The sequence below is a fragment of the Leopardus geoffroyi genome, chromosome B4 (genome assembly GCF_018350155.1).
Source record: "Leopardus geoffroyi isolate Oge1 chromosome B4, O.geoffroyi_Oge1_pat1.0, whole genome shotgun sequence".
NCBI classification, from domain to species: domain Eukaryota; kingdom Metazoa; phylum Chordata; class Mammalia; order Carnivora; family Felidae; genus Leopardus; species Leopardus geoffroyi.
The window spans coordinates 37303169-37323218 of NC_059341.1; the positions used below are offsets into that span (position 1 = coordinate 37303169).

Consider the following 20050-nt stretch of genomic DNA (forward strand, 5'->3'; position numbering starts at 1 on the left):
GTGGAAATGATTTATTAGCAAATCTGCCTAACAAGTCCGTCCTGCCAGATTGATAGGACTGGAAATTATTTCAGAATTGTTTCGGGGCACCTGGGTGGCTCAGTCGGTTAAGCGTCCGACTTCAGCTCAGGTCACAATCTCGCGGTCCGCGAGTTCGAGCCCCGCGGCAGGCTCTGGGCTGATGGCTCAGAGCCTGGAGCCTGCTTCCGATTCTGTGTCTCCCTCTCTCTCTGCCCCTCCTCCGTTCATGCTGTGTCTCTCTCTGTCTCAAAAATAAATAAACGTTAAAAAAAAAAATTAAAAAAAAATAAAAATAAAAAAAGAATTGTTTCAAAACTACCATAGTTTAAAAAAGAAAATGTACTGACAGTGTTCATGATAATTAAATTTTGTTTGCTTTTACTTACTTTTTAAAAGTGAGTTACATAAAATCTTGTTATAATTGGTCATCACGCTTTGTTATTCTACTTCTACATGAGTTGGAGAAGCTGTTTAGAAAGAAAGAAAAGTTGATTTGTATAGAAATCCCCCAGGGAAGGAATATTTATTGACTACTTACCTTGTGCAAGATACCAAATTAGGCACTTTCATGTATTATCTTAATCCTCAAAACAACAAAACGAGATTGGTTGGTATTCTCATTTTTCAGAAAACTGAGATTCATAAAAGTTGTGCCCAGGTCATTAGTCTAGATGTCCAAGAGCCAGGTTTCATGCCCACGTTGCCTGACTCCAGGGCATATTATCTTTCCTATTGCACCCTATAGAAAAATTCAAAGTACTCTACTGATATACACTATCAAATATGGTAGCACTGTGCTCATTTCACAAATGAAGAATGTACCCAAATTATGGGAAATGATTGACAACTGATTTTTTTTTTTTTTTTTTAAAGGACAGTGGTTTGTTACAGTGAGGGCACAATGTGGAGATGATCCCTCAGCTTTGAGGATTTGTCATTTTTGGAGTATTTTGCCATGACTCCTTTTAATTAAATGTTCGTTGTATACAGGTGGCAGTTTTCAAAGAACGGGAGCAAAAAGAGATCGAAGCCATGCATTCCCTCAGAGCAGCCAACCTAGCCAAGATGACAATGGTGGACCGCATAGAAGAAGTAAAATTTTGTATTTGTCGCAAGACAGCCAGTGGGTTTATGCTACAGTGTGAGCTCTGCAAAGACTGGTTCCATAACAGCTGTGTTCCCCTTCCTAAATCAGGTTCCCAAAAAAAGGGATCTAGCTGGCAGGCTAAAGAAGTAAAATTCCTTTGCCCTCTTTGTATGCGGTCTCGAAGGCCAAGGCTAGAGACTATTCTATCACTCCTGGTATCCCTTCAGAAGCTACCTGTACGTTTGCCAGAAGGAGAGGCCCTGCAGTGTTTGACAGAACGTGCTATGAGTTGGCAAGATAGAGCACGGCAGGCTCTAGCCACAGATGAACTGTCCTCTGCCCTAGCCAAACTGTCCGTGTTGAGCCAGCGTATGGTGGAACAGGCAGCTCGAGAAAAAACTGAAAAGATCATCAGTGCAGAACTCCAGAAAGCAGCTGCCAATCCAGACTTACAGGCAAGTTTAAGATTTACTTTCTTTTTTTATTTCATGGGATTATATTTGTCACTGTATAAATAGTAAATCAAATATATGTTACTGGCTGCTGAGGAAAATAACAGTAAGTTGCCAGTAGCCATGTTATCAATAACACCTTTCTATATATAACTGTAGAATTTTCTTCAGATATATATCTAGGTAATTTTAGTGAACTAGTACCTGGAAATATCATTGAGATGGACCTTGGCATCATAACCAAATAACTTAATCTGTACTAACTGTTGAACTTTATTGACCACTTAGCAAGTTCATTACATTTTGTTGATATTTTTTAATTTTTTATTTTATTTTTAATTTATTATTTTTTAAATGTTTATTTTTGAGAGAGAGAGAGAGAGACAGAGGTGAGCCAGGGGAGGGGCAGGGAGAGAGACACAGAATCTGAAGCAGGTTCTAGGCTCCGAACTGTCACTATGGAACCTGGTGCAGGGCTTCAATTCAGAAATCATGAGATCATGATCTGAGCTGAAGTCGGATTCTTAACCAACTGGCCTACCCAGGCGCCCCATTAATGTTTATTTATTTATTTTGAGAGAGAGAGCGAGCAAGCAGGGGATGGGTAGAGAGGAGATAGAGAATCCTAAGCAGATTTTGCCCTGTCAGCCCGGAGCCTGATGCAGGGCTCAGTCCCACAAACTGTGAGATCATGACCTGAGGCTGGAACTAAGAGACACTTAACCAACTAAACCACCCAGGAGCCCTACATTTTGGTGCATATTAATTACCAATGTTTATTTAGTATGTTGCTCTGTTCATCTTGGAATTTTTTGTTGTTTAGGGACACCTACCTAGTTTCCAGCAGTCTGCTTTTAACCGGGTGGTGAGCAGTGTATCTTCTTCTCCTCGACAAACAATGGACTATGATGATGAAGAAACAGATTCTGATGAAGACATTCGGGAGACCTATGGCTATGACATGAAGGTAACTAATGGACAGGCTCTCTGAGTGCATACCTGATCACTGGGCTTGTTAAAAAAAGTTGTTGAACACTGATGTTTCCACTGAAAGTGGAAGAGAAAGTAGTCATCTATTTATACTGGATTTATGGTGTTACCATTTTTTCAAAGCCCTCAAAAATATAGGTTGATGAAATAATTTTCTTTCTCTTTTCTCCTTTCTTTTTCTTTCTTTCCCTTTCTCTTCTTTCTATTTTTGGAAACAGTTTTTTTTTTTTAAGAATGGAATTTTTGAAAGATCTGTATTTTCCTCACCTTATAACTCCTTATGGCTTAGAATGACTAGAAACATTATACATATAGATTACTAAAAGCTTTTATGGTTTATTTCAGTATTTCGTTTCCTTTGGGTTGTTAAAGTCTGTGTAGTTATGTTTTAAGAATCCCATTTAACTGTGCTTTGAGTCTTTTTGCTCTGATCTCTCATCTGATGATGCTAGATAAAATGTCCTATTTTTTTTTCTTTAATTTTTTTTGACGTTTATTTATTTTTTTTTAATATATATTTTTTTATTTTTTTTTTTAACGTTTATTTATTTTTGAGACAGAGAGAGCATGAACGGGGGAGGGTCAGAGAGAGAGGGAGACACAGAATCTGAAACAGGCTCCAGGCTCTGAGCCATCAGCACAGAGCCTGACGCGGGGCTTGAACTCATGAATCGTGAGATCATGACCTGAGCTGAAGTCGGACGCTTAACCGACTGAGCCACCCAGGCGCCCCTGACGTTTATTTATTTTTGAGACAGAGACAGAGCATGAACAGGGGAGGAGCAGGGAGAGAGGGAGACACAGAATCTGAAACAGGCTCCAGGCTCTGAGCCGTCAGGACAGAGCCTGACACGGGGCTCGAACTCACAGACCGTGAGATCATGACCTGAGCCGAAGTCAGACGCTTAACCGACCAAGCCACCCGGGCGCCCCAAAATGTCCTATTTAAAGATGAGTTATACTTGGGCCCATGGTTCAGATTTGCAGAGTCACAGCTGCAGCTAGAATAAATTATTTGCCCTCAGTGTGATTATTTTGATAATGACACCCCACTGGTTTTGGCAAGTTTGTTTTGTGTTGAATTTTTACTATTTTGTGTCAGGCCCAAGTCCTTTGTCTTTTACCAAGTAATAACATCATGATCTAGGCAGAAACTCTGCCAGGTTACAGTTAACCCATTGATCTGTTTTATATTAGCCTTGTTGAACTGTTTAGAATTTATGTCTGTAACCAGGGAGTTCATACTCATGTGTGAAAAGGCGAGGGTGCCTTTTTCCCCCCTACGCCATAGCTATCTTTTGTTTGTCCTTTCAGTGTGTAAATCAGGTAGGTCACTTCATTCTTAGAGCATTAATATCATCAACTTTAAAGTCATAGGATACGGGCACCTAGGTGGCTCAGTCGGTTAAGCATCTGACTTCAGCTCAGGTCACGATCTCACAGCTTGTGAGTTCGAGCCCCGTGGCGGGCTCTGTGCTGACAGCTCGGAGCCTGGATCCTGCTTTGGGTTATGTGTCTCCCACTCTTTGACCCTCCTCTGCTCATGCTCTGTTTCTCTCTGTCTCTCTCTCTCTCTCAAAAATAAATAAAAACATTAAAAGAAAATTAAAAAAAAAATCATAGGATATAAAATTAAAACTATCCATCATAGATGCTTATAAATGATCTGTTGGAAAATATTTTTCTCAAGATAAAAATGCATCTTGGGGACGTTTTAATGAGAGAATTTTTAGTTTTAGGAATTAAAGACTTGAGCAAAGTTGAAACTTGAATTAGCTTGTTAAGGTTCTGAGCACCTCGTTACTCTGAAGTTAATGACATTCTTTGCTTATGAAGTTGTATAGGTTGACTAGGAGCAGCTGAACGGGAATGTGGCCCATGCCACAAAGAAGTTAGTACTAGAATTGCCAGTTTACCATAGCTTGGAGGCCTTTGATAACTGGGTTGTTATCTTTCTAGCACATTAAGTATCAACCAGTGCTCTAGAATTGCTGAATGGGGTGGACTTTGTTTGGAAGCAGATTGGTAACCTATGAAAACAAAACATCAAAAGTATTAGATGATTTTAAGGCTAGGGATCAAACCTGTGGTTTGATATGGTTGTACAGGCTAGTCTTTTTTGCAAAATTTCTACAGTGGTGTTAGCTTATGGGCTCTTCTTTGGTAGGGAAGACTTGCAATATGAATCATGAATTTATAGTGTTGGCGATATATTTGACAATGTAGAAAAATAGAAGAATGGTAGGTGGCAAGATTTGGGGTTATTTTCAAGGTCACATTCACCTTGATGTAGGTATCTCTGCATTAAAAAAAATTAAACTCTTGAGTATTTTCTCATGGAACAAACACTTCCTGTGTAATTAAAATTTTATTTGCCAATTTATTTACAATTAGCTTGGTGATTTGTGACTATGAATTCATCTTTAAAATAATTTAAATTTAGTATCTTTGCTTGAGGGAGAGCCTCTTACTGCTTGAGGAAGAAGAGTAGGTAATTACTTAGAAAACTAAAATCGGGGCGCCTGGGTGGCTCAGTCGGTTAAGCGTCCGACTTCAGCTCAGGTCACGATCTCGCGGTCCGTGAGTTTGAGCCCCGCGTCAGGCGGCTCAGAGCCTGGAGCCTGCTTCCGATTCTGTGTCTCCCTCTCTCTCTGCCCCTCCCCCGTTCATGCTCTGTCTCTCTCTGTCCCAAAAATAAATAAACGTTAAAAAAAAAATAAATAAAAATAAAAAAAAAAAAAAAGAAAACTAAAATCAGTCATTTGATCTTAGTTATCATAGCATCTAATTTGTGCTTTGCATTATTGGATTACTTCATTTGCATGTAATATCCTGTAATCACCACTGAATCACTGAGTAGCAATTTAAGAAAATCATTACTTAGGAAAATATATATTTAATGAAGCAAAATTTGTCATGGATCTTTTGTGTTTGTGTCTGGCATAACCTTTGCATATTCACGTGATTAATTCCTTTTTTTTTCCCCCCTTAAGTTTATTTACTTTAAGAGAGAGTACGTAAGCATGGGAGGTGGTAGAGAGAATCCCAAGCAGGCTCAGTGCTATCAGCACAGAACCTGACATGGGCTCAATCTCATGACTGTGAGATCATGACCTGAGGTGAAATCAAGAGTTGGATGCTCAACTGACTGAGCCACCCAAGTGCCCCTCTTTTCTAACTCTCCCCCTTTTTTTTTAAATAATTTTTTTAATGTTTATTTATTTTTGAGACAGAGACAGCACATGAACAGGGGAGAGGCAGAGAGAGAGGGAGACACAGAATCTGAAACAGGCTCCAGGCTTTGAGCTGTCAGCACAGAGCCCGACGTGGAGCTCGAACCCACAAACCATGAGATCATGACCTGAGCTGAAGTGGGGCGCCTAACCGACTGAGCCACCCAGGCGCCCCCACCTTTTTTTTTTTAACGTTTATCTATTTTTGAAAAAGAGAGAGAGACCGTGAGTGGGGAAGGGGCAGAGAGAGAGGCAACACAATCCAAAGCAGGCTCCAGGCTCTGAGCTGTCAGCACAGAGTGCAATGTAGGGCTTGAACTCACAAACAGCGAGATTGTAACCTGAGCTGAAGTTGGACGCTTAACCGACTGAGCCACGCAGGTGCTCCTTTTTAATCCTTGGATGGCTTGAGCTTTGGTGGAAAGACTCAATTTTTTTGTATTTAAAATATGTCTCTTGTAGATAGCATATATATAGAGGGTCCTTTCTGGACTGTAATTCTACATATATATGCGTTCATAAAATACAGAGTTAAGCCTTGTTTTTTGTGTTTTGTTTTTAAAGTAATATTACAGTCTCTGTCTTTTCATTGGTAGTGTTTAGTCTATTTTCCTTTTTTTTTTTAGTCCATTTTTCATTTAACATAGTTGTTGACATGATTGTGTTTAAGTTGATCATCTTGCTGATTTTTTATTAATCTCTTGTTTTTGTTCCTGTGTTCCACTTTTCATGCCTTCTTTGGGTTAATTAAAAAAAAATTTAATGTTTCATTTCATTTCCATTATTGACTTCTTGCCTTACACCTCTTTTTGTTTGTTTTCAGTGATTGTTCAAGGGCTAACAATGTGTCTTTATCTTACCTAAGTCAGTATTGTACATATTCACATTTCATGCATCACCTTGGGGAAGTAATTTTTTTAAAAACCTCTTTTTAGCTATAATTATTTTCCATCATTGTTTTCTTTTTCTTTTTTTTTTAAATTAAAAACATTGTTTTAGTGTTTAGTTTTTGAGAGAGACACACACACAGATAGACCATGAGCGGGGGAGGGGCAGAGAGAGAGGGAGACACAGAATCAGAAGCAGGCTCCAGGTTCCAAGCCGTCAGCACAGAGCCTGATGTGGGCTCAAACTCATGAACCGCAATATCATGACCTGAGCCGAAGTCAGATGCCTAACTGACTGAGCCACCCAGGTGCCCCTCCATCATTATTTTCTGATCACTGTCCTTTCCATTTTGAAATCTTAACAGAAAGTTCCGTGTATGAGTTATAATGAAATGAGTAGAATCAAAGTCAGGAAAGATAATTCTAGTCAGTGAGAAGAAGCATCTGGGAACTAAAGCAGGGGTGCACTAAAGTATTCTTTCATCTGATGATTTTTAGAAATTAAATTTTTGAATAGGGAAGATGACTGTAAACTGCTATTCCTAAATTCTCAGTGAGTGACATTGTCTTTTAGAATTCTCTTATAAAACCTTTTAAGTGTCCTATTTAATTAAGGATAGTCTCATGATCTTCCTCTTGTCCACTGTACAAAGAGAATCAGGCAGGTGTTGTGCTAGTCTTTAAGCTGTGGTCTCTCATCTCCTTTTTGTTTTTAAATTTATTTATTTATTTTGAGAGAGAGAAGGAGGGGCCGAGAGAGAGGAAGAGAGAGAATCCCAAGCAGGGTCTGCACTGTCAGCACAGAGCCCAGTGTGGAGCTCGAACCCACGAACCTATGAGATCATGACCTGAGTTGAAATCAAGAGTTGGATGCTTAACAGACTGAGCCCCCCAGGCACCCCTGTGGTCTCTCATCTCCTAACTCACTCTTCTGTACTCTGCTTTGTGATGCTGGGGATGGGACTCTACACTAGGGGTTGCTAAACTTTTTCTGTAATGTGTATATATTAACACACATTAATATACAATTAGATAAATAACACACATAAAGCTTAGTAAATATTTTAGGCTTTGTAAGCCACATGTGGTCTTTATTGCATATTCTTTTTTTCCCCCCACAACTCTTTAAAAATATAGACTATTCTTAGTTCTTACTCCATACAAAAAGTGAGCTGCCAACTGGGTTGCAATATGCCAACCAACTCCTGCTCTACACATTTGTTTTCTGCCTACTGCCTTCCTTCTGCCAATAAGAGGACATTAGAGAATATTAAAAGGCCTGGACAGTAAGAAGGGACATGATCTTTCCCCTGTTTTAGCCTCCATTTGTGTCATCTGAATTGCATGCTTTTTTTCCCCTTCTTTTTTTACTCTGGCATCGGGAATTTGTGGTTGTTTTTTTTTCACATCCCTGAAACCAACCACATCATGTTCCATTAGAGATAGCAGAACTAACTGGCCAGCACTTCCTTCTCAGAGGTATGGGTCCCAACTCCACAGGGCTCCTTCTCTGAGCTTTGTTACCTCAAGCTCTAGGGTTGGCAACTCTCTCTTGGTGTTAGCTTGGTGTTTCCATTTTGCCTTTTCAGCCTTTAATATACATCTAACCAGTTCACTTTATTAAATTATCCTTGCTGAAATACCTGTGATTTCTGTCTTCCTGATTGTTCATTAAAGCTGTACATGTGAGCTTCTGGAAACAAACTACAGGGGAATCTGAGAACCAACTAGAGCTGTCAGAAGTATATAATTTGAATGTTGTCAGTGAGGCTTTTTGTTGTAAGAGCAATTGATAAGCTTCTAGGTTTGAAAACCTTTAGAGAGGATTAAATGTTTTTTTAAGTTTATTTATTTATTTTGAGAGAGAGAGAGAGAGTACGTGAGTGATCACCAGCAGGGGAGGGGCAGAGAGAGAGAGCAAGAGAGAGAATCCCAAGCAGGCTCCATGCTATAAGTCAATGCGAGGCTCGATCCCACAAACCATGAGATCATGGCCTGAGCCAAAATCAAGTTGGACCCCTGACTGAGCCACCCAGGTGCCTCCTGGATTAAATGATTTGTGTCCTTAAGACACCATGTCTAAACCTTTCTTCCCCTCCTAAGTCCATTTTAAGTGTCAAGATTGTCTAACTGGTATAGGAGTTTTTATGAGTTGTAGACTGTAGAAGGTAGATTATTTAATAGTACCTTTTTTTTTTTTTTTTTATGTTTGAGAGAGAGACATGGAGCACGAGCAGGGGAGGGGCAGAGAGAGAGGGAGAAACAGAATTCGAAGCAGGCTCCAGGCTCTGAGCTGTCAGCACAGGGCCCAACGTGGGATTGAACCCATGAACTGTGAGATCATGACCTGAGCCGAAGTTGGATACTTACCTGATTGAGCCACCCAGGCTCCCCTAATAGTAATTTTCTTGAGGTTTATTATCTCTGTGGATTATTTTTGAGCTTTACTCATTCCCTTTTGGCTTGAAACTGTAATCATTACTGTTTTTCCTCCCAGTTGGCATTTTCTGTCCTATTTAATACTATGTATCTAATTTTACAATTGTATTTTTAGTATATTACAAAGCCTGCATTTAGATCTTTGTCACAGGGTAAGTTAAGTGGTTCTAATTCTGAATACCCCTCTTTGTTTCTTCCTCAGGACACAGCCAGTGTGAAGTCCTCCAGTAGTCTAGAACCCAATCTTTTTTGTGATGAAGAAATTCCCATTAAGTCTGAAGAGGTGGTCACTCACATGTGGACAGCACCTTCATTCTGTGCAGAACATGCTTATTCTTCTGCTTCTAAGAGTTGTTCTCAAGGTATTACCTTTAAAGCAATGTGGAGAAGATAGGCCTGAAACCAGTGATAAAAAAAATTGTATTAATCAAGACTGTGAATCTCTCTTAAATGTATATCCTAGCCATGAAATGCTAGTAAAACCTGAAAATGCAATTTTGGTTAGGAAATGCTACACCCCTGTTTGCATTTTATGTTACTAGGTGGTAACCTGAAAAAACTTGCACTGAATTATTGAGTCCTAATAAGAAGAACTTTAGAGGCTCTCTAGTTCCATCTTTCATTAATATAAAATCTCTAATAGGCCTCTATTTGTTCATTACCAGTTGTTGAGGAACTTGTTGCTTTTTAAGAGTATTCATTCTTGTTTTGGAAAGCTTTGTTAGAAAGTTCTTCCTTTCTTTGGTAGATAATTGCTCTTGTATGTCCACTTTCCTTTCCCCCATTGAAAATACATCATTAGGTCACACGTCTGGGAAGTAAAGGGTGTTTCTTCGTTTAGGATTTTATGGAACAGCATATTATCGTTGGTTTATTAGGAGGATAGCACCTTATTTATATAGGGCAGCTCATGTGCTTACTAATCTTTTGGTCCCCTCTAAAACAGAGAGAGAATGGATTAAGAGATTCTTTCACATTCCCTTTCCACTTCAGTCACAGAGTAAAGAATCAGTAAGGATCCAGATTTTTATTCTTAGCTAATTTTTGAGAGTGGGCATTAGAATTCTAGATCTTTTTTGTTTTGTATTTTTTGAAGATTTTATTCTAACTTTAATATGGATGCAGTGAATTCAGATGTCTAAAGTATTAGAGGAGGAGGAACCATTCCCCTAAATATTTACTTTGGAAACATTACAGTTTGTTGATAGTTTTCATTTTTTTGCTTTGTCTTTTGTTTTATTGGAAAGGTTCTAGTACCCCCAGGAAACAACCTCGGAAGAGCCCTTTGGTGCCCCGGAGTTTGGAACCTCCAGTGTTGGAGTTGTCACCCGGCGCTAAAGCCCAGCTGGAAGAACTTATGATGGTTGGGGATCTCCTAGAAGTATCTCTGGATGAGACTCAACACATTTGGCGGATTTTGCAGGCCACACACCCACCCTCTGAAGACAGATTTCTGCATATCATGGAGGCAAGAATTTAAAGCTTAAACCATGGCTTTAACATTTTTAGAATGCCTTGGTTCTTTGGAGGTACCACAAATGCCAGGATGGGGATGGCTGAGTGGGTAGTACTGTGGCTATCCTACTTTTTTTCCATTAAGCCAAAAGTAGTTCTGCTTTTTGGTTTTCTTTTTTTTTTTTTTTTTAATTTTTTTTTTTTCAACGTTTATTTATTTTTGGGACAGAGAGAGACAGAGCATGAACGGGGGAGGGGCAGAGAGAGAGGGAGACACAGAATCGGAAACAGGCTCCAGGCTCTGAGCCATCAGCCCAGAGCCCGACGCGGGGCTCGAACTCACGGACCGGACCGCGAGATCGTGACCTGGCTGAAGTCGGACGCTTAACCGACTGCGCCACCCAGGCGCCCCTTTGGTTTTCTTTATTAAGATTTTATATAATATCTGGGGGGGAAAAAGTAAACACCATTGCTGCTAAAAAGAAAAGAGGGCACTGAAAACTACCAGTTCTTCTAAGGAAGGAACAACTTCCTTATCCCAGACTCCCACTGTTGAAAGGCCCAAAAGAGAAGGCAGAAGAAAATATAGTGGTTAAAAAAAAAGAAGTACGGGAAGGGTTAAATAGGGGAGGAGGGGAGAATGAAAGGGAAAGGTTAAATAGAAGCAGACTGGGGTAGGCAAGAGAGTCCATGTTCATATATTAACATGAACTATCTCATTTAGATAGTGTTTTCCAAAATACAAAGGGTTTACTTCTCATCCATTATCTCATCTGATTCTCTTTATTTTACACATAAGGAAACACAAAGTATTGAGAGGGTAAATTTATAGTGCAAGATGTGATAGACTTCAGACATTTATAATGCAGTGTTCTGCATTCTGCGGTTTCTTAGGTTCCTGTCAAAGATTTTCCAGTTTCAGATATGTCACAAAATGAGTTCTCAAGTGGTGTTTCTTAAGTAACTATCAAGCTTAATGTTTTTCAGTATTTCTTTCTTTACCTCCTCCTTGTACTTCCTGTTGCTAGACATACTTTTACTGTTAAAATTTTTAATGTTTATTACATTGGCATATAATAGAAATCAGAAAAATATTAGAAAATTGAAAAAAAAAAAAGAGTTTTTTGTTCTAGCCCTTGCCAAAGTTACTACGTATCTTTTGTAATGAGATCATGGATATAGTTTTATGTTTTGCCAACCATTTTGATAACTTCTTGGCCTTCAGGAATTTATTAATTGTGAGTTAGTAAAGAACTGTAGTAGTAGTAAATGAAGACCAAAAACTTGTTACATAATTCAGTGTACATTTAGTGCTTTTAGCTTTATGTGTATGTTTTATCTCAGTTAAACAGAGGTGCTACACACTATACTAATATATGCTAACAACGATCTTTTTTTCCCTAGTAATCTAAAGTCAGATGTTTTATATAGGCTTGCCATTATTTTCATTGAATATTAACATTTGATTTCTCGTTTTTTAATGTTTATTTTTGAGAGAGAGTATGTGCACATGTTTGTGCAAGTGGGGGAGGGGCAGAGAGAGAGGCAGGTGAACAGAGTATCTGAAGTGGGCTTTGCGCTGACAGCAGAGAGCCTGATGTGGGGCTCAAACTCATGAACCCATAAAATCATGAACTGAGCTGAAGTTGGAAGCTTAACCGACTGAGCCACGCAGGTGCTTTCTTTCTTTCTTTCTTTTTTTTTTCTTTTTCTTTTTTAACATTTATTTATTTTTGAGAGATAGAGACAGAGTGTGAAAGGGGGAGGGGCAGAGGGAGACACAATCCGAAGCAGGTTCCAGGCTTTGAGCTGTCAGCACAGAGCCTGATGCGGGGCTCGAACTCACAAACTGTGAGATCATGACCTGAGCTGAAGTCAGATGCTTAACTGACTGAGCCACCCAGGTGCCCCTATATTTGCTTTCTTAAAATATCTTTAGAACATTTATTATATATAATGTACACAACATAAAATTTACCATTTTAATCCTTCTAAGTATACAGTTCAGTTGTGTTAATTGCATTTACAGTGTTCTGCAACTGTTGCCACTGTCAATTTCCATAATCATCCCAAACAGAACTTCTGTACACATTAAACAATAAATACCATTTCCCTCTCTCCTCAGCTCCCGATAACCTCTGTTCTGCTTTCTGTTTCTGTTTCTGTTGTTTTTGTTTTTGTTAAGGTTGTCTACTCAAGATACTTCATATAAGAGAATAAAACTTTATAAATGTCTTGCTTTAGAGGTACCTGGGTGGCTCAGTCAGTTAAGTGTCCTACTCTTGATCTCAGCTGATGTCTTGATCTTAGGGTTGTGATTTCAAGCTCCACGTTGGTCTTCGTGCCAGAAGTGGAGCCTACTTAAAATGAATGAAAAAATAGTAAGAGAGATTATTATTTAAAATAAAATAAATGTCTTGCTTTAAAATTGTTTCTAATTTTATATTGATGAAGGATGACAGCATGGAAGAGAAGCCATTAAAAATAAAAGGAAAAGACTCTTCAGAGAAGAAACGGAAACGGAAGCTAGAAAAAGTAGAACAGCTTTTTGGAGAAGGAAAACAGAAGTCCAAGGAGTTAAAGAAAATGGATAAACCTAAAAAGAAGAAATTAAAACTAAGTGCAGAAAAATCAAAGGAGCTGAATAAACTGGCCAAGAAACTGGCAAAAGAAGAAGAGAGAAAGAAGAAGAAGGAGAAGGCTGCTGCAGCCAAAGTTGACCTTGTGAAAGAGACTACTGAGAAGAAGAGAGAGAAAAAAGTGCTGGACATCCCCTCAAAGTACGACTGGTCAGGAGCGGAAGAGTCCGATGACGAAAATGCTGTGTGTGCAGCACAGAACTGCCAGAGGCCCTGCAAGGACAAGGTGAGCTCTTAACTATACGGTCACGTGGGAGAGAGGACAAGGAGCAGCAGTCTCCAGACAGAAGTTTGATGAAATGAGAATCTGGTTTTGATTCTAGAATTTGGGCTTCCAACTTAATATGTTTTCTACAGTTTCTATAAACTGTTGTGAATTATGAGGCTGTTAGGTCAGTGTGCTTAATAGAAGAGATATTGTGCTTTAAAAATCAGGTACTTAGTGAACATAAAGAGACAAGAGCAGAGAGAAGCTATGTGATAACCCTGGGTAGCAGTGCATTTCATGTACAGCTGGCCTAGCAGTTTTGGTATAGTCTTTTGCCTTCCCTGTAGGGTGACTCAGAGAACTAAATACCTTGTCGGTTAGTCACGGTGGCCTGAAAACATTCTGGGCCAGTATTTTAAGAGCTCTGGAAAATTGCATTAAGATTTGCTCTAAAGACCTAAATAAGGGGTTAAATCTTCCCGTTTGGTCTGTGTCTTACCAACACTCAGGCCTGTGTGCATTCTTCTAAATGGAGTAAGAGTTTTTCAAATACCTTGTGAAGAAATAATTAAGATCTTTAAAGGTATTATTTTAAAAGTTTCAGTATATTAATTATGTGATGGCCATTCTTTAAGTAATATTGATGTTACGAACTTCTGAGTAAGATGGATGGACTTTATGAAAAATCCCAGTTCATTCAATGACTGGAGGCATCTGTTATGGTTCCCATCAAGATTATTAGTAAATTCATAGTTTTTATTTGATAATGCTTATTATACCACTTGGTACTTAAAATTGTAATACCTCTTCAATTTGAATATATGAACAGAGAATATAACTGCACCATTATTCCCTTACTTCCCTCCTCAGTCAGATTCTTGTTAGAGCTTGAAGAGGTCACCTTGTCCAGGCTCTTCATTTTACAAATGATGAAACCAGGACTCAGTGAAGATAAGTGATGTGACCAAAGTCATAGAGCTAATTAGTGCAAAGCCAAACGTAGAACCGTGGTTTCCTGGCTCCCAGACTAGGTTTTCTCCACTAATATCCCCCACCCCACCAATAATTAAGATGTAAGTACAAAAGCACATTCCAAAACCGAATGACACTTATATTTAAATTACACTTATTAAATGTTTTCCACTCATTTTTAGAAAATGAATATATATATGGTAAGACACATATCCCATAGTCTAACCTTCCAAGGACAATATCTACAAATATTTTACTGTGTTTCCTTCTAGTCTTTTTTCCTATATGGTTTATTTTATGTTATGTCATAAAACCTGTTCACTTTTGTATCTTTATTATATAAATGTTTCTATTTTATGAACATTTTAAAACATTTTAGTAGTTACATTATATATGTGTGTATATTATTTTTCTTTCATTTTGAATTTCTTCTCATCCGAATTTGTTTATTAAAGAAGCTGATGAAAGGTTAACTTTTTCTTTGGGTACTGAAGAAGTATTGGCAGCTCATGTTGGCAGAACCTTCTCCCTTTTTTAAACTAATTTTATGGCAGTTTCAGGACTGGCAGCAAGATGGTGTTTCTTTTTTAAGCTTTCCTCTCATCCTTCCTACAATGTTTATATCCATCACAAACTTTTTGCTTTCTGTTTTTTCACCTTTCCACCTAATAATCTTTCCCCTCTTCTGCTAAGCATCGTAAATATGGCTCAGGTCATCCATTATCTTCCTGTAGCATATAAACGTTACAAGCACTTTTTTTTATCATCTGCTATAAAATTGTTAAATAATTTAACACATGCCCTGCTTACTCTCAGGGTTATGAGAATTAAGAGGAGATCATTTATATGAAAACACTTGTTAACCAAAATGCAGTATAAATGTTAAGATGTAATGGTTATTTTTAAGTGAGCCCTGAGATTTGCTCCTAATGTTAAAGGTATTTTTTTTTTTTTAATCTGGAAAGTTGTCTTAATAGAACTGAGGGAGATTTAGCTGCACATTCAAAGAAAATGTCTATTTCAAACTGTTAAAACACATACAAAGGTGAGGAAGGTGTGTCTTAACCTGTCATTAGTTTACATAAAAGAAACAGTAAATGTTGTAATTTTTTTTTTTTTGAGAGAGGGGTCGGGGCGGGGAGGTACGGCCCGAGAGAGAGGGAGACAGAGGATCCAAAGCAGGCTTTGTGCTGACAGCAGAGAGCCCGATGTAGGGCTCGAACTCATGAACAGTGAGATCATGACCTGAGCCAAAGTTGGACACATAACTGACTGGGTCACCCAGGCACCCCTAAATGTTGCATTTTTATAGTGTGTTTATTTTAGCTTTTTAAATAAATTTTTTAATAAAATTTTTTATATGTTTATTTTTGAGAGAGAGAGAGCACAAGCAAGGGAGGGATAGAGAGAGAGGGAGACACAGAATCTGAAGCAGGCTTCAGGCTCTGAGGCATCAGCACTGGGCCCAATTGCAGGGCTCTAACTCATGAACTGAGCCAAAGTCAGATGCTTAACTGACTGAACCACCCAGGTGCCCCTAATGTGTTTAATTTTAAACAGAAATTATTTCAGATTGTAAACATTTTGCTCATCATTGCTGTTTTGCAATATTTATGGTTCTCCAAGTTTGTTCTTGAAACTAGTTTTACTAAATAAGAGGTGTATTTCTTCAACTGCTTTGTAAAGAATTTTACAACTTTCTCCATTTGAAATATAGTATTTTTCTAAGAAAACCAAATTAATGCATGGCATAAAATGATGGTTAAAAAAGAAGAATGTTTTTAGAGAAGTCTGTGTTCTTTAAATATCACGAAGCAAAAAATAACTTCTAGGGTTCGTTCATATTTAGGTAAATGTACATTTACCATATTTCTAACCAATAATTACTATTACTTTTCCCCGACAATGTGCAGATTGAGAAAACTTTGAAGGGCTACCTAAACGTACCTAACCTCAATTTCAAGATGTTTTAGAAAGAGAAAAGAAAAATATTACCAGAATAATGGGAAAGGGTTTAAAAAAAAAGTCTCTTTTCCACCATTATCAAATTAATTTCAAGGTGTAATTAATTTTAAAAATAATGAAAAAAAAATAACTATTTTAAAAAAATTAGTTTTAAGGTTCGGAATCTTTTTCTCCCTGAAGTCTGCCACTTTCATTCAGTCTTACTGATACCAAAAGTAAAAGAAGTTAACTTGAAAAGGAGCACATTCTTTAAGCTAACATTTAAGTAACCTTTTTTTTCTGTATTAGAATAAATATTTAATCATCTTATGAAAATAGACTTTTTTCCCGTACCTTTTTTTACCTTTTTCCTGTGGGCCTTTTCCTTACCCATTACTATTTCCATAAGTTTTGGATGGTTAAATAGAGATGAAGTTGATAAACCTATGTCTCACTTTTACTCTTTGTCAGCCACTCTGATGTATTAAAAGATTTTCATAGGGTGCTATCTCAGCCAAAATATTTGCATTTCCATTATTAGTTCATATCTCTTTTTAAAAGCACAGATAATCAAAGGTTGGATTACCCTCAACAAGTGGTGATGTGGAGATTGGGTAACAAACTGTCCCAGTTTGCCTGGACTTTCCAGTTTTAGCATTGAAATTCCTATCTTGGGAAACACATCAATCTTGGGCTAAGAGAGCTGGCCACTTAATGTTAAGAGCATCAAAAAAATATACACAAGGATTCTGAACATTGTTCTCTTGTACTTCATTAAGTGAATTGTTTTAATTTTCGAATCTGGTTTTTGCAGGGAACCTTGGTGCAGTAGAGATTGAATGCCAAAATAACAAAAGCTTGGTCGGGTAACTAAGCTAAGACTATCACTAAATCACCAGGCTTTCTTTTTTCCCAGTGCAGTAATAATGCCCTGTGAAGTGAACAAAATGAAATATGGTAAATATTTTTAAGTGTAAATATGAAACCGTATAGCGACACAGGAAATACTAAATTAACATTATTTCCTGTATTTAATGTATTTCTCTTTAAAAATTTCCCCCAATCCAACTGGTAATGTATTTGTACTATACTTTCAAATCTTTTATCAGTTAATATTTGAACAACTCACCGCTGTGAAGTTTTTTAATTATTTTTGTGATTTGATAAGTAAATCTCTTAAAACCAATGAAAGGGGAAGTGACTGTTAGAGCCTAATGTGCAGATAACCAAGTTCTGTGTTCTTGAGTTTTCAGCCGAGTACACAATCTGTTGCCCCTGTGTTAAATCTTCAGTTAATTCAGTTGAAATTCCAAACTTTGGTTTGCTTTATGACCCTATGGGCCTTTTCAAACAGAAGTAGCACTGGAATTGGATTGTTATTAGTACATGAACATGACAAAAAGATACTAGTAAGGGAAGGATTGTTTTTTCCCTGCTAGATTATTAGGGTAAATTGATATATAACCTGTAGGCTGAGATACAATCTGTGTACTGATAAATGTCTCAAGAAAAGTTTTATACTGTTTTGGAATGGTAGGAGAGCTAGGCTCTAGGAGTGGACCTCTAGCCAAAATCACAAAAGAGAATGTGTTCTCATCCTTACTTGAGACTGATAGATTTAATTTGGGGAAACCTGGAATGCAGTGCAGAATTAGATTTTTAAAAAGATAGGGCCACTTTTTCTTGGCAGGATATACTGATAAATTGGGAACTTTCTTACCCTATGGGTTAGCATGAATGGGGACTGGACTAGATTAAGAAGGTTGAAAGTAGGACTAGAGTTATCTACTGGTTCAGGGTGGCATCATAAACAGGGTAATATCTCCAATTTGGGCAGCCCAAAGAAACACAGATCATCTTCCCAGTTCTCGTTACCAGTGCCAAATAGCCAAAACACTTAACCCCAAGTTACTTACCATCACATTAGCACTTTGTAAATCTTCATTGCTATAGTACCTATATGTTTAGTTTGTTGCAAAGAAGTCATTTATCTCCCTCTTTTGTCTTTCATATAGTAGTTTGCTGCAATAGGAACAGTTCAATTTTCTTTACTGCACTGACTTCAGAAACTAAATATTACATAAGAAATTACAGAACAAAAACAGAATTTGTTTTAGGAAGGAATTGTTAAATTGCTCTGAATTTACCAGCAAGCAGTATCACAAAGTACTAGGAATGATCAAATTTAGAAAATATAAAAATTACCTAGAATCTGACTGAAAATATAAGCTCTGGTTTGTACCCCCAAGATATTCTGAGTCTGTAGGTTTGGGTTTGGGATGGGTCTCAGCCGTACTTTTAATGAACACAACAGGCAATTCTATGTAAGTGGTCTACACGTTTTTGAGAAGCAGTGCTACAGGCAGTTATTTCAAAGTGCAAAATGGATCTTGTGTAAGATAGTATAGTGAGTAGAGGCATGAAATTGTGATCTTGAAAGATGCCACTCGGTGAGTTAGCTGTTTTGCCATGCATTATTTCATTTAATCCTCTAAATAATCCTGTAAACAGAATATTATCTCCATTTTACAGATGAGGAAATTGAGCCTTACTGAGATTAAATTCTTTGCCTCAAATTGTACACATCAGAATTCAGAACTTGTGACTGAATTCAGTAATCTTTACTGTACACAGCACTGTCTCCTAATAACTAGAACTCTAGAATAGGAACAATGGAAGCAGAAAGATTCTTTTGACAAGTGATTTTTCCCATGCTTTATTACAACCCTAAAACCACTAACATGAGCATCATCATTTTGATAACTCTTCGAGTACTCGGAAACTAATTTAGAAACTACTCACTTTCCCTGAAACTCATTTACCTAGCCCAAACCTTCCTCCTCTGTTCTTTTCTCATAAACTTCACTGAGGTACCTCTTTGATCCCTTCATACTCCTTACTTTGCTCTGAAAACTGGCAAAGCTCATTGTAAGTGGCTTTGTAAGTTGCCAGTGAGATGATCCACTTTGTACTGGGGAGAGGAAGAGTAGCTCTTTTAATCTTAAAGGTTCTCATCTGCCATGACATCAGTTATAAAAACTACCACATTCACCCTCCAGATACAAAAACCCAAATCATCTTATTGTTAACTCCAGGCCCAAGGCTTAATAAAGTCACCAAACTACAGTCTCTTTCTAGCCTTCTATGATTACAATATCCTCTGAAGGGTCAAAGTTTGCCTGGCATCTGCCACTGACCTATCAGTTATACAGACTTGAATTTTAAACCCCGGAGTGATCTATTGACCTGTGACTTTGACTGTTTTAATTGGTTAATTTGTAAGATTTGACCTCTGATATTTGCTAACTTTTTATAGGGAGTTGTATTTGTAACGGAAGAAGAGAAGAATAAAAAATATTAGTTTTAAAAGTGGCCTATGTGACTGCTTTTCTAAAAAGGTATTTAATGCTCTTAGTACTTTGGCTTATCTCTTTGAAATAAAGCTAATACACAGGATTGCCTTCACATTGTTGTACTCTTCCTTTCTTGATTGATAATTGCATTGTCTTAGCGTCTAGAAATTGTTAATATTAGCTAAAACTACTTGGCTGCTCTATTAGAAGTTCCTTTTTTGTCAAGTTTTTCTCAAACATGTTTCTGCCTCAAAAGGATCCCTGGGTATTTATGAGGTAATGGAGTACCTAAGAGGCCTAATTTTGTGGACATACTGTGGTAAAATATAATTTGGGGATATTAACTTCCCAGCTTCTTTCTTTAAAAAGT

General features: G+C 37.7%; 1 protein-coding gene across 2 annotated transcripts in view; it reads left to right on the top strand.

Moving 5' to 3' along the window:
* Positions 1–20050, top strand: part of KDM5A (lysine demethylase 5A) — a 98341-nt gene that overhangs the window by 73754 nt on the left and 4537 nt on the right. Inside the window, exons 23-29 of one of the 2 annotated variants that reach the window (XR_006709430.1) lie at positions 1012–1563; positions 2384–2527; positions 9312–9471; positions 10357–10577; positions 13019–13429; positions 14282–14484; positions 19644–19672. Coding sequence is in view for 1 of the 2 variants with exons in the window: in XM_045466120.1 (XP_045322076.1) it covers positions 1012–1563; positions 2384–2527; positions 9312–9471; positions 10357–10577; positions 13019–13429 (1488 nt within the window). In the remaining variant the exon portion in view is untranslated. Of the gene's footprint in view, positions 1–1011; positions 1564–2383; positions 2528–9311; positions 9472–10356; positions 10578–13018; positions 13430–14281; positions 14485–19643; positions 19673–20050 lie in introns of those variants that run through there. The other variant, XM_045466120.1, reaches the window with a different exon arrangement.